Genomic DNA, 14613 nt, shown 5'->3' with positions numbered 1-14613 from the left:
TATTTAATTATTTAATAATATATTTATTTATTATATATATAAAAAATAAAATACAAACATATAATTTTAATAGTATTATTCGATAGATTTAAAGATTTCTTAGTTCGACATTATTGGAATAATCGGATATAATATATATATGACATAAACATTGTTTAATTTGATTGGGCTGTGCTTATTTTTCAACGACAGCGAGGGGAGGGAATAAATTTCATTAAGAGTTTCGTATGGATAACAAAATGACAACAGCATCTTACCGCTTCAACACGCAACTGGCAAAAGATTCTGCCAAATGGACGGTCAAGATCAACCCCTATTCATAGCCCCTGCACTATAAATGCTAGTCATGGTTGCCACGAAACAAGTCGTCTGCTACACTGAATCTCTCCGATCCCTAGTTTTGTTTCTGCAAATCTTCTTTTGTTCTCCAAGAAAATGTCTTCTGGTTGTAACTGTGGCTCCAACTGCTCCTGCGGCAGCGACTGCAAGTATATAATTTGATTTTTCCGCTTTCTCTCTTATTTTATTGCTAATTTTTGTAAGTATAATTTAGTTTTACTTGTTAATTTGTTTCTGATCTTTGTCTTTGAGACGTATGCAGATGTGGCAAGTACTCTGATCCGGCTTTCACGGAGGTGGCAACCACCGAGACACTCATCGTCGGGGTTGCTCCGGTGAAGATGTATGTAAAAAGTCTGCAAATAGCTGCCAATTTATTTAAATGTTGTAAACTTGATTATGTGTAACGATAACGATCTGGAATTTGACTGATGTTTCAGGCACCTTGAGGGATCTGAGATGAACTATGGGACAGAGAACTGCGGCTGTGGAGACAACTGCTCCTGCAACCCCTGCAAATGTGGCAAGTGAAATATATGAGCATACCCAGATATAAAAGCAGCTATGTATTATGTTTGTTAAATAAGAAGAAACGTTAGATCTTTAAATTATAAGTATTTTGTAAATAAGAAAGCCAAAGGCAACATCAAATATGTCCGTAGTTGGATTTGTTTTGCTGTATCCTATCGGCTAGTGGGTGTTTATGTAAGGTTTGTGTTATCGCTGCTTTTGATATGGGAGTTGAATGTATTTGTGAAAGGGGTTGGTGAATTCTGTGAAATCGATCAGTTGTTATTAATACAGATCAATTAGATAAACAATAATCTTGTTTACCGGAGATCTTTTATCATATCTTGTAAATAATAATGAAGCAAAGGTTGCAGAATAAAAATGCCCACCACAGAAATTGATTTTTCTTTTGTGTTAGGACTTAGGGGACTCTCGACTTCCAACCCTCAATCGATTTTGGAAGAACGGTGCTGACAATTTACAGCATTTAAGCCAGGAAAATTTCCCGAGTGGTACAATTTGTACATATTTTAAATAAACTGGAAGAACGGTTCATGTCGTGTAAGTTTTGGTGGAAACAGTGAGTTTTCACTCGCAAAAATGACACAATCTCACTCAAAATGTAACTCCGTTAATAAAAATTTGGCTTTGATAATGTGCAGAGATTGCAGTTATTATATTACACCTTATTCTTCTTTCCCCTTATCAGTTTTCCTTTTTCTCTTCGTTCTCATTTTCTCTTTGTTGCTCTTCTTTTCCTAATTTTTTCTCATGGAAACCCTTCTTATTAGGGGCTGATTTGAATGGAGTAAACTTGTTTGTTAGCTCAATTTGAATAAATTCAAAATGAGTTTAGTTTCAATAAACTGAAGCTTGAGTTTAAGAATTTTGTATTGTCGAACTTGAATTTTGGGCATTTGGCTCACTCGATTTGTAAACATAAAAAATTTTATTTCAAATCAATAAAAACTATATCATTTTAATTAATATATATTAAAATAATGTTGTTATGATCAATTTTTAGCTCGATTACAATGTTGAACTAAATTCAATTTGAGTTCTACAACTATTTGTAACCAAACTCGAGCTTAACTGTTTTCAAAATGAACTAAATGTGAATCAGCTTAAAAAAAGCTTGTCAAGTTTGAGTTGAGACCCGAACCTAACATTTTCAAGCTAAGCCAAAATCAAATTAACTTGAGTTTGAGTTGGACTCAATTCGCTGGAATTTAGCCATGCCTCCTACTCATCCACCACTTTTTCGCCCAAAGATACTTCCTCCACTTTCTCCATAATGTAGAGCTTCTCTCCAAATTGCCAAGGTTTCTTAGCGACAAATTTAACTGCCGGTGTAGCCCATGTGATAGCCAAATTAGGCGTTTGTCTTTTTCATGGAAGCTCCTTACTTCTCACTTAGGGCTAAATTTGGGCCAAACAAACTCGAGCTCAATTTCTAGCTCGTTTTGATCGAACCCAAAACAAGCTATTGTAACTCACGTTCGAAACATGGTTTTAAAATTATTGAGCTCTAACCATGTGAGCAAAGCTCAAGCTCTTTTTTTAATTATAAAAAATTATTTATAAAATTATAAAATTTATGTTTTCTCATATTATAAATCATAGAAGAAAGTTGAAATATGATGAGAAATGAAAAGATTTAACCCCTTATAATGGATGGATTGAATAGTTGATATTTCTTTCACCAAATATGAGACATTAAGAACTAGGTTGTATGTTTACTAATAGTGGATGGAGTGGGTAATTAAAAATGTATCTTTTTAATGTTATCTTTATATACTTAGTCATTTTTTCACGTATCAAAATTTAACATAATTCATATAATTATAAAATGACCTTCATACATACTCATGATTGTTATATAAAATGTCATATTACACCTATATACATAAGTTGTAAGTGTGTCACATGGATAATATGAGTATCATGTTACATAAGGCATTTTAAAAGGATGTACAATTATTTACCGATGATGCATGACCGTTTCATCGGTTATATGATCAAATTGTTTCACCCTTATCCTATAATTTTAGCACAATTTTTATTTTGTATCAAGTTAGGGTTAAATATTTTTAATTTAAAATTTAAATTGATGTGATGCAACACCGATCTAATAATAAGAAGGATGAAGGATTATTTTTCATCCAAAATTTAGCTCAATTTAAAAAATATACTTATAACAGATAAAAAACTCAAACATTCACCCACTTTTAAATTGTCTTTAACTTTTTTGTTAAATACAAGGATAAAATCATCATTTAACCATAATATTTAAAAATATATAATTTTATTTCATTTCTTCCTTAGATTTTAAAAATTAACATTTAATTCTTATACCTGAACTTTGAAAAGTGACTTCCCCCCTCCCCAAATCCCTAATTTTTTTTTACCCTCCCTCTGACCACTAATGACTGACATGACTAAAGGTTAAATGATGAGAGTCATCCAGATTTGGACGACGCTCATCTTCCTTCACCAGACGACGGAGTGTCGTCTATTCTCTGAATGACGCTTGTCGTCCAGAGATCTGGACGATGTTCATTGTTTAGATCTGGATGACGGTCATCATACTTGGACAACGATTGTCATCTAGAGAATGACCTCTGGATGAAGACTTCTCCGCTATTGGTTGGTCATCGTCGGAGAAAGTGACTGGATTTCAGGGGAAAAAAAGAATTTTTTTAAACTTAATTTAGGAGGAAAAATGTTAGTTTTCTAAATTAAAAAGGAAAAATAAGATAAAATTTTAATTATTTTAATATTATTAATAAAATAACGAATTTATCCCTTAACCTTAACAGAAAATATGTAGGTGTATCATAACATAATAAACTTTGGATGGATGTTTAAATTTTTTATCTATCATAGATATATATTTATCATTTCAACAAAACTTGAATGTTAAACTGTCCTTTTCCCTAATAGGAACTATCAAATCCTCCGATAGCATGTGAGTGAGCCAAGAAGGCAGTAAGAAGCCTTTTGTCCAAAAGAATTAAACTTTAGTGACAGGGATAATTTCCTTTATTAATAGAGTTATTTACCTATTTCAATCCGTATTTATATAAGAAAATAATTACTTTATACTAAATCAGAATTTTTTTTAAATCAGAATTTTTTTTTGTGATTCATTGTTATAATTAACGATAACATAAATAAAATAAAATATCTATAACCATAGAGATACACTTAAGTAACAGATGAAAGAATCTTTCACAGTTCCACTTCAATTATTTTCAGTAGGAATTTTCGTAACAAGATAATGACCACAACTACCTTATCACATCCAGGGTGCGATGGATTCGGACATTCTGCCAATTGGACGGTCAATATCATACTCTTTTCACATTTCCTGCATTATAAATGCCAGTCAAGCTCTCACTTCTCCACAAACAGCTTTACTCTAATCCCTCCTCCAGTATTTACAGATCTTTTTTATTCACTAAGAAAATGTCTTGCTGTGGTGGAAACTGTGGCTGTGGCTCCGGCTGCAAGTGCGGCAGCAGCTGCACCGGGTATGATCTTTTCTTTTTTTTCTTTGTTTTTTTTGTGTTTGTGAATTTAGTTTTGTTAATTTGTTTCTGATCTTTGTCATTGACATTTATGCAATGCAGCTGTGGCAAGTACTCTGACCCGTCTTTCACGGAGATGACAACCACGGAGACCCTCATCGTTGGGGTTGCTTCTGTGAAGATGTATGTAAAACTTATGCAAATATCAACCATTCATTGAAAAGGTTCTAAACTTAATTATCTGTCACGATAATGATCTCGAATTTGACTGACGTTGTAGGCACTTTGAGGGATCTGAGATGAACTATGGAGCAGAAACTTCTCCTGCAACCCCTGCAATGGTTGGAAGTGAAATATACGAACGTACCCAGATATAAAAGCAGCTGTGCTTATCTTATTTTATCTTAAATAAGAAGAAAACTTTTGTCTCTTTACTGTAAATAAGAAAGCCAAGGCAATTAAAAAATCCTTTGTTGGATTTTGATGTAGCCCCTTGGCTAGTCAGTGTCTTTGTTTAAGGTTTGCGTTACCGCTGCTTTTCACCCGGGAGTAGTACAAATAGATTTTGTTTGAATGATATTTTGTGGACCTAGTGTTATTAATAATTATTATTGGTGATTGGTTTCATTGATTAGCTTCTTTGGATTGTGCTGTGTTCTTTTTATGATTTTTTTCAGTTTGGTGGGTCTGCTTACCGAATCTTCTTATCCTCTTGGGAGATGTGAATGTTTGTTTTTATGTATATGTCTAGTTTCTATCGAAGATGAAAGGAGTTTGTCGTATTTCTACTTTTTAACTTTGTTTTTTTCAATCGAAAAATAATAAAATGTCCTGACATATTCTCAGATATTACTTCCAATATCTCAAAGAACCTTCACGTACAGGGGATTGTAACTTGAAAGAACGGCGTCAAACAGATCTAAATTTGTAAATGGAGAAACCAGTTATTATACTGCAGAATTTTTTAAGGATTACAGAGAGGAGAGGAGGAATGAAAGGATCTTAGAACTGGATTGCTGAGGAATATAGAAGTAGAATTGAATTCAAGAAGCTTAGTAGAGAAGTGAAGAGAAGAAGAATTACAGAATGAGATTCTGTAATTAATATGCAAATATGATTTTCTCATCTCATTGCTTTGACATATTACAGTGACACCATTATCTGCAATCATTTCCTTAATCTTTTTACCCAACACTGATAAATCGAATAACTGACACAGTTGTGTTATTTTAAAGCAAGTTTCAAATTGCAGCGTATTACGATTTCGACTTCCTTGACTTGTATTGCATTTTCGTACCTAATCCATAACCATAACATCGTCCCCTCTCCAGATTCCTTGTCCTCATGGGAAAATGCAAAGAGCCTTTGTTGGAGGGTATCAGCAAACTCCCATGTCGCTTAACGGCATTTTGATGCTTGAGCAGCTTTTGGTTTCTTCGGTGCACAGTCACCTGTTGGTGTGGTAGGATATATTGTACCAAAATTCAGCCAAGCATAACCAGTGGAATCATGACTGAGGCATGTCACTTGCTATACATATAAGATAACCCTCAAACATTCGTTTACCGCCTGTGTCTGTCCATAAGTTTAGGGTGATAAGAAGTAGAGTTGCAATCACACTCTTTGGAGACTGAAGAACACTTGCCAGAATTTGCAAAAACAAATATGACCCCTCGGTCACTAGTAATCGTATTTGGCATACCATGGAGTTTGTAAACATGATTTAAGAAAATTTAGTTAACCTGTTTATCACTATTAAAATGACAATTTTTCTTTCTGATTTGACATATTTTTCTCTTAAGAGATTTTATATCCTTTTGAAACTTTGTGTTGCGTGAAACAATCTTTTGTCTAGGATTCCAAACATTATCACTGCAAATATTGATCAACATCACATTATAAATTTGGTTCTATGTGTCGTATATTAACACCATTATACGACCATTATGATGTGAGTTATATTAACACACAAACCAATCTTCGTATATTAACACCGTTATGATGTGAGTATATACTTGATGTGAATTAGTCTTTATATGTAGATAATTATTTACACATTGAAAAGTGATTTCTTCATAGTGTAAATTGCTTACTCTAAGTGAGTTAAACTTTATGCCCCGAGAGTTATTTGTGTATGGAGATTCAATATCATTATGACATGAGTTATTTATTCAAGGTGGGTCGGTCTCTACACCCAAAGAATTGTCCACACGCTGAATTTCAACGCATTAAGGGAGAGTAGCAAGGTTCATAGCATGAGGTACGCTAGGGAGGATTTTGAATCTAATGCTTGGAAGCACTTAGTTGTTGTCTCTGCCAAGGAAGCCTTTGAAGGAAAACAATAAGTCTGTAACATGATACACGTTACAAAGTTCTCTAGGCCCTCTACATGAAAACACCATGCTAGCTTGGCATTTCAGAATGATTTACCTTTTTTGGTGTTATTCTATAAGTTTGACCATAGAAGAGTTTTACCATTCAATAGATTGTGTTTAGTCTTTTAACTTCGATTTCATTTGATTTCGGATGGTATTTTTGTTCTCCACGGGGTGGCCTAAATAAATTCAAGCGCATTTCCATAAACCTCTTGTTCAAAGAGGATGAAAACTGGGCCTTTAGTAAATGAGAAACTAGAACTATGATGCACCGTATTGAACAAAATCATCCCCGTGATATTTTTTTTCAGGTCCTCTCCTTTTCCAGTGGCATTATTATTATTATTTATTTTTGTTCTTGGTAACCGGTTTGCCGGTCCGATAAACCCTGGGACAAAATAATGACACTCACGATTATTGTATCGGTCCATTAGGTGTTCACCTTGGATGGTAGCTATCCAATCTCGAATTAATCAGTTCAAATTTCTTTTATAAATGTGTTTCTTTTCATTCATGTTATTTGAATTTTGACTTTTCATAAGATAATCTTTTGCTTTCACCACTCAAGCCCACTCTTGGGGTCCTCGGTGGCACGATTACTTCTATTGAACTGTATCTATTGAGTTTTGATTGCTTCAGAAAGTTGTTAAAGCTACAGTGCTCTCTGCTCCATATTCAACGCCCACATATTAATGAAGATAAAACACCAAAAGAAGTATCGATAGATTGATTTAAAAATTGCCAACAATGGAAGACAAAAACTTGCTCCTCGCCATCTTTCTTGTTCTCTTCTTCACTCACACTTTCATTTGCTCTGTTATTTCTCTTCTGAAGGTTAACAGATCCTACTTTGTTTGTTTGCTTACGAAGGAAGGTAGTGAAATGACAGAAGTTGCTACAAGAAAGGTAACATTTGTTATGGTATCTTCTTTTAATTTAATTTTAAAAATATACCCTGTCGTAATATCTGATAAAGCATTTAGAAATGTCTTTTAAAATTTTTGTTTTGAATCCCAATCATGATAAAGGGGAAGTGAAGATGATCACGAAAATTATTTGTCTGGATCCGGATCCTCTGTATAATTTTCAGTGTTTTGTATGAGCTTGTGTCACATCCGTCTTATCTTTTTAATCCCCTGCTTCATCAGTTGATAGGATAGAGTTCAATTGTGAGCACTGTGAAGTTTTTTTTGTTCTTAGATTCAAGAGAAAAACTCAGACATTGGAACAACAATCTAAATCACTTGAGTGAACTCTGATAATAACAAATCAACTCATTTATAAATTATGCAGTGAATTCTTACGGAGCCAGAGAACAAAGTGACAAAGTTTTAAGTTGCATCCAGGAAATAAATGAAGCTCAAATTGAGTAAACTGGAATCTGTCTCCAACTAATTCTTCCACCAGCCGGGAAATGGAATGCATAGACATGGTCCTTCTGCACAATTTCATGCCCATCTTCAGGCCTAAACATGGGCGGTGGAAACACCGGCCAAACACCTCCTCCATCCACTTGAAAAATACCTTCTTCATTCTCTCCAATTAAAACCCACAACTCCTTCCCAACCCTCACCATTTTTGCCCCATATTGCCTCACTCTTAACCTCTCGACTTGTTGGTTGGGAAAGAAACTGATCAATCCCCACCCTCCGGTGTCTATGTTAATCAATTTATTCCACATCCACAGTTTCACTCCTAGCCTATCTGACCAAGTAAGCATTACCAAACGGGAGTTCAAGGATGCCACCGCAAATCCATCAGCCTCCTTTGGAACAAATGATTCCAACAACTCCCATGAGTCTTTTCTGGGGTCGTAAATTTCAGCTGAGCGCTTGAGGGTTGCGCCACCGCCCACGACGCAGAACTTGTTATTGAGAGCGACGCCTGTCCCAAAAGCCCTTGGTGTATGCATTGGGGGTAGTGCTTTCCATTGCCATGTCTTGAGGTTCAACTTCTCCGCCAAATCTAGATACTCTGAAGGTTCAACACCTGCTGCAGCCAAAAAAAAAAAAAACTGATTTGAATTAGGAGATCTCCATCAATGATGGACTTGTTAATTATTTATCAAGGGCACCATCCAAATTGTTGAATATTTTACGGTAACTTTAACATAAAGGGTGAGTCTTAAAATATATACACATGAAATCCAGTTTGCACTTACCGGAAGGGCTCCCCTTAAACCCGCCTGCTAGGTAGAGCCACCCATCAAAAATGGCTCCAGAAGCCCCAATTAGATTACGATCTTCGCACTGCATCTTGGGGACATCTGTTAACGTATTGCCTTCAAACGAATAACAACACAATGTAGCACGAGGATGAATTCCAAGAGGCAGTTTGGCGCATAAAATTTGCTCTGACAATACTGAAAAGTCTGAAATAACTTGAATTCTAAAGGATGGATTTCGAGGGACTGCCACAGCGTGGAATTGCATGGGAGAAGGCGGATATGCAAACCACTCCCATGAGTTGCACCAAGGCCTGTGTTGTTGCTTTTGATCATCATTTTGTTTTATCTCTTTTGGGACTTGAACGATCGAAATGTTTTGAAAAACGCCACTATCTGATACTGGAAAAATAGAATTATTAAAAGTGAAAATGGGCGGGTCATTTGGTTTTGTATTGGAAGAGACATGAGGTGTTCTACTTAGGTACCACATCTGGTTACAGGGAGAAAGAGAAGATGTGAAATTAGGGTTTTGGGTATTTGAATGTGGATGGATTTAGGAGAGATTCTGGGAAGAAAAGTAGCTTTATCTGTTTACATTTTTAGCAAATATTCATTGATTTTGCACAGTTGGAAAAAAAATCTTTAGGGTTCATACACGTAGTTATATTTCAAATTATCATACTTTTAAAATTAAAATAAGAAAGATTTCCGTAAATAACGTAATTAAGATGGGTGAAATAGTCTCTGACTTGGCCCAACTTCACGGCCCTGCATATTTAAAATAGACCTTTTCAACATGGAAGACCAGACGGCGACGTTTTGACAATTGAAATATAGATAAGAAATGTAAACCCCTCTTTCAATAAACCCTACTTCTCCTTCTCCCTCGATTCACTGAAACCTGAGCAAGAAACAGAAAGAGAGAGAAAGGTGATTAGCGGAGGAGACAGGATCCAGTATGGACAAGAACATGTTAGCTGGACTTGAGGGTCTACCTGAGCAAGACAAGGCTCGAATGACTGCTATGATTGATCATCTTCAATTACGCGACAGGTTTTTTTGTTTTTTCCCCCATCTTTGCCTCATTTATTTCCTTTTCTCTGCTTCATGTTCGATAATCTTAGATCAACCCTCTATTAGATTTTCAATTAGCATTTGTTCTGCTTCATTTCATTTTCGAGTAATTGAGGACCTTAATGTGAAACTGCTAAGCTGTAACTCTAATAATGATTTAAGATCTTTTATGTGCTGATTTCATTTAAAGTTTTTACTTTTTAAGTGGGCTTGAGTTTTTGGTTTCCACGTATGGCTTCGCGATTCAAATTTATGCTCTGCAAGCTGCAAGTGGAATTTGTAAACTTGTGGCTTGGTTGATGGAAGTGAAGCTAAATTGAATTGATGTTCTCCTTAAAACCAATGTAACGTTTGTGTTGCACATGGACGTTTTGGGAACAACATCTTGCCATGCTTTTTTCTATTTTAATTTTATATTTTGGGAACAAATTTGATTTTCCATTTGCATAGAAGTTATATTTTTAGTATTCTTAATTCAAGTTTACTGTAAGCTTTATGAATGCCTAACTCTTACTAAATGCTAAGTTAATTGTGCTATGTATTTCTTTGAGATGATGTGCCCTTGAGGTTGGCTTAAAACTGTCATTGTAGTCGTAACTTTTAGAAGCATCTACTTTGTTTCCTTAATGCCAACCTATTGTAAATTACTTCGGTCAAGCACCCTCTTATTTGTTTCTATGAATTGGAAGTGCAGTCTGAGGATGTACAATTCCCTTGTGGAGAGATGCTTCAACGACTGTGTGGAAAACTTCACTCGGAAAAATCTGCAGAAGCAAGAGGAGACCTGCGTCATGCGATGTGCTGAGAAGTTTCTGAAGCATTCAATGCGTGTTGGCGTGAGGTTTGCAGAGCTCAACTCACAAGCACCCACACAAGAATAGAGTCCACCCAAAAACCATAAACGGGGTTAAGACACCATTTTGTTTAATCGAGTTGAACCTGTTTTAGATAGAACTAGGGTTGTTTTATTGTTGTTTTCTGCATTTTCCTCTTATAGGGAAAGCCCATGAGTTTGCGGAAGGATAAATGATCTACATTGTTTTCTGAAGAAGAATCACAACAAATTTATGATCTCTAGAAATGAATAATTAAATTGACTAAAATATGTATGCAGTCCTAGTTACTGGGTTACTGCCCTTGGAAGAATTGAATACTCGGAACCGAAGCTGTTAAATTGATTCACTTTTGTAACTCTGTCATAACTGATCGGCTGATATAGGTGCTAAGTCGTGCCTACCGAAAATAAACTTATGGTTTATATCAGAGAATTGTGAGGCCAACTTTATAGATTCTTGGCCTGTCGCTTGATAAACTATGCAAAGGTATGCGAGAATTTATAATACTTTGATGCACAATACAGAATAGAAAGTGACCTAAAGTACAAAGCTTCTTCTTAACCTTTTTCCCAACATGAAAGTCGTCAAAACTTTAAACTACAAGTTACTGTACTATGTCGCATTAAAATTTGCCAGGTAAACACACCAAGAAGCAACAAAAGCCCCAATTATAAAAAATCAAGCGGAAGTATTAGCTAATAAATGGAGTAACCTCACTATGTTAACGATTGCGAAACTTGACAAGATAGTTGCCTTAAATCAAACATCCAGTAGCAAATATAAAGAGACGAGGGAAAGACAGTGACAGAAGCTAAATTTGGAACATCAACCTGTAGAAAGATTGATCAAGTCAACTTAATCATAGGTCACCATCTAAACACAAGACACCACCGCTAAATTTTTTCATTTTGGAGAACAAAGCTTAAATTGAAGCACACAAACCAACAGCAATGTTTTTTTTTTTTTAGAAGCTCGCCTAATATGATAGTTCCATCGCTAATATGTAAGAATCTTGCGGGCAATCATTACAATCCACCTTTCTGCATGCCTGCAAAGCCAACAAAAATTAACTATAACCAAATGACTTGAAAGATTTCTCCAACGTAAAGATATTGAATTCAGAGTCGGTATTATCCAGTGTTTCCTATATGCAACTAAAAATCATCAGGAAATTACCAGAACCAAAATTACAAAGGAAGAACAGTAGGAGATAAGCAACTGGTAGCTACAATGCATTAGTTTCCAATAGAGAAGACTCAAAATTTTATGTTCAGAATAGCTTGCATGACAAAATGATCATGAATTTGTATCAAATGTGATAAAATCATCTCCATAGCATCAAGAGAATCCTGAAAGAGATGTTGGCATATTGCATTTCTTTTCAAGAGTAGCAAATTAATGCAGTACAGCCAGACCACTACTAGATCACCCTTTAATTCTTAATGGGCAAGATGAATAATTAAAAATGATGGAATTCACTGTAAAAATAAAATTCTAAACATAATAATAATTAAAAAAAAGTAGTCATTTTATTGAGTTATAATACATGGTAATGCAGAAGAAAGAAGAAAACAAAAGATATACACACGCTTAACTAATAACATGACCCAAGTAGGAACCATGATGGAAGATAACAGAAAACAAAAACTGTAAGCATAATTGAACAACGTAAAACAACAAAGAAGTTATTACCAATAGTTAGCATTTAAGATGATTTGCAAAACCAACATAAACCATATATGTTTGTGCAAATTTGAATAGAGCACACATTGACGTGTTCTCAAAATACTTTGGTTGATACCAAGCAAAAATAAAATAGCATCACCACATTCAAGCCTATAATCAAAGCCCTAACAAGCAGATTAAGTAACCTAATTAACAGCATGCATTATAAAAAACGAACAAAAAGCAACATACCACATGAACTAGAAGGATTAGAAGGAACTTTGTAGAACAATTGATGCATTACCTTCCAAGGAATGCCTCTATTCTTCCTTGGCATGATGGTGTTTCCTGCTCTTATTCTTAGACCTCTTTGTGCGCCTTCCACGGGAATCATCCGAATCACTTGCATCAGAATCAGATGGCAATCTGGACTTTCTGCCCTTCCTTTCATATTGTCCACTAGAATCTTCAGACACGTCTGAATCAGAATCGTCTGAGTGTGGATGACTTCTTCGCCTCCTCTTTTCCTTTCTACTCTTCCTCTTACGTTGTCGATACTCATCGTCTTCATCAGAGGACTGATCCCTCTTCCTTCTCTTTTCCCTTCTCCTCTTCCTTCTACTTTCATCCTCATCCCCTGAGTCACTATTTTGCCTCTTCCGACTTCTCCTCTTCTTGGACCTCCCTCTCTTCTTTCCCGAATCAGAATTTGATTCTGTTCCATCTTCATCTGAAACATCAATTTTCTTCTTCCTTGAAGATCTGCCTCTACTACTAATCTTCTTCCCATTTCTCTCAGCAATAATCCTCTCAATCTCAGAATCTGCATCTGAATCTGAACTGTCACTCTCATCCTCTTCTTCCTCACTTTCGTCCTCAATCTCAACCTTACCCTTCCCATTCAACTTCCCCACTTTCCCCTTCAATTTATCCAACTCAGACAGCACTGCAGCCTGAATTGCTCCCGGGTCTCTTTCCTTATTATCATCCTTAACACTCAAGAAGTTTCTACACTGAAAAGTCAAATGCCCAACACGACCACACTTCTTGCAAGCACCACGGGCTTCGTCAGCATTGGTATTAGTTATGCGTGCAAGTGCTAAAAGTCCCTGGTAGCTATTGTACGGATTCTCAGCATCAGGTTCGTTATTTGATGATTGGTGCTGTGAGGAGTTCTTGGAGTCATCTTTGTTGGGTGCATATGGATCATACCCAATTGCACTCTGCCAAATACCGTGAGTTTGCAGGGCCGCACTACTATGCACCCTATTGTTCGCAGGCATGCGAACTCGTCCAGCAGTGGCCGGCATCTTGAAGATATATATTGATATTAAAATCTGCATTGAAAAAAATTAATTAGTAATTAGGGATTTTAAATAGAGTACTCAATATACAAAAATACATCTCAAGATTTCAAATTAAGAATTTCACCTAAAAAAATCAACTTGATATCAAATTCCAATTCAAAAAATAATGAAACAAAATTAAATTAAATCAGATATCTCAGGTTCGATGAGTTCAAATTCAGAAAAAAAAAAAAAAAACAAGAGGAAGATACAGAAACATAAAGAATTAAGGGCATCAACTCAACTATTTAAAAAGAATTGATATTAAAGACGAACTTACCTTACCTGCGTCGCGATAGATTCAAAAATCCTAAAGAAGAGCTACAAACTTGAGATTTACCCGATTGAGCAAGCAATTTATGCAAGAAACCAAACCAAAAGTCGGTGGAGCCAAACGAAAACGATGCCGTGTCGATTTGAAAAGTGAAACGACGCCGTTTTTGTATACGATTTAAATAAAATAATGTATTGTTGTTTCTCCAGAGCTACGACGTTCGGTGTAACTCTAAAAATAGCAGCAAATAGGATGGAGAAGAGGAAAAAACCAAGGCCAAAAGATTTTTCTACAGAAAAATCTCAAATTCTTATTTTTTAATTTTTAAAAACTTAACTAATAATTAAATTTATATTTAAAAACTTAACTAATAATTAAATTTATATTAAAAAATTTAGTTAAAATTAAAGTTAAAATCGTTATTTAATAAAAATTTTAAAAATTAAAGTTTTTTCATATTTTTTTTCTAAATTTAGATATCTTACAATTTTTTTTTA

General features: G+C 35.1%; 5 protein-coding genes across 7 annotated transcripts; 3 read left to right on the top strand and 2 right to left on the bottom strand.

The window, feature by feature from the left end:
* The first annotated feature begins 330 nt into the window (after positions 1-330).
* LOC123208814 (metallothionein-like protein 1B) lies at positions 331-1177 on the top strand. Its single transcript, XM_044626378.1, has 3 exons — positions 331-488; positions 602-682; positions 780-1177. The coding sequence occupies exons 1-3, from the start codon at positions 436-438 to the stop codon at positions 868-870; spliced, it is 225 nt and encodes a 74-aa protein (XP_044482313.1). The 5' UTR covers positions 331-435; the 3' UTR covers positions 871-1177.
* A 3057-nt stretch (positions 1178-4234) lies between these two features.
* On the top strand, positions 4235-5013 carry LOC123209606 (metallothionein-like protein 2). Its single transcript, XM_044627719.1, has 3 exons — positions 4235-4382; positions 4482-4562; positions 4660-5013. The coding sequence occupies exons 1-3, from the start codon at positions 4318-4320 to the stop codon at positions 4754-4756; spliced, it is 243 nt and encodes an 80-aa protein (XP_044483654.1). The 5' UTR covers positions 4235-4317; the 3' UTR covers positions 4757-5013.
* A 2908-nt stretch (positions 5014-7921) lies between these two features.
* Positions 7922-9635, bottom strand: LOC123208383 (kelch-like protein 30). 2 transcript variants are annotated; one of them, XM_044625859.1, is made up of 2 exons: positions 8916-9635; positions 7922-8746 (listed from the first exon to the last, which is right to left on the bottom strand). In XM_044625859.1, exons 1-2 carry the CDS (start codon positions 9409-9411, stop codon positions 8115-8117), a joined length of 1128 nt encoding a protein of 375 aa, XP_044481794.1. In that variant the 5' UTR covers positions 9412-9635; the 3' UTR covers positions 7922-8114. The 2 variants fall into 2 exon arrangements, with proteins under 2 accessions (XP_044481794.1, XP_044481795.1); XM_044625860.1 differs by having other exon boundaries at positions 7922-8743.
* A 128-nt stretch (positions 9636-9763) lies between these two features.
* On the top strand, positions 9764-11100 carry LOC123208385 (mitochondrial import inner membrane translocase subunit TIM9-like). Its single transcript, XM_044625863.1, has 2 exons — positions 9764-9974; positions 10690-11100. The coding sequence occupies exons 1-2, from the start codon at positions 9880-9882 to the stop codon at positions 10874-10876; spliced, it is 282 nt and encodes a 93-aa protein (XP_044481798.1). The 5' UTR covers positions 9764-9879; the 3' UTR covers positions 10877-11100.
* Positions 11101-11522: 422 nt separating this feature from the next.
* LOC123208384 (CAX-interacting protein 4-like) lies at positions 11523-14271 on the bottom strand. 2 transcript variants are annotated; one of them, XM_044625861.1, is made up of 3 exons: positions 14123-14271; positions 12801-13833; positions 11523-11879 (listed from the first exon to the last, which is right to left on the bottom strand). In XM_044625861.1, exon 2 carries the CDS (start codon positions 13804-13806, stop codon positions 12817-12819), a length of 990 nt encoding a protein of 329 aa, XP_044481796.1. In that variant the 5' UTR covers positions 13807-13833; positions 14123-14271; the 3' UTR covers positions 11523-11879; positions 12801-12816. The 2 variants fall into 2 exon arrangements, with proteins under 2 accessions (XP_044481796.1, XP_044481797.1); XM_044625862.1 differs by having other exon boundaries at positions 14128-14207.
* Between the last annotated feature and the right edge of the window lie 342 nt (positions 14272-14613).

This window comes from Mangifera indica, chromosome 2, assembly GCF_011075055.1.
Source record: "Mangifera indica cultivar Alphonso chromosome 2, CATAS_Mindica_2.1, whole genome shotgun sequence".
Taxonomy (NCBI): domain Eukaryota; kingdom Viridiplantae; phylum Streptophyta; class Magnoliopsida; order Sapindales; family Anacardiaceae; genus Mangifera; species Mangifera indica.
This window is presented reverse-complemented; position numbering and strand designations above follow the sequence as displayed.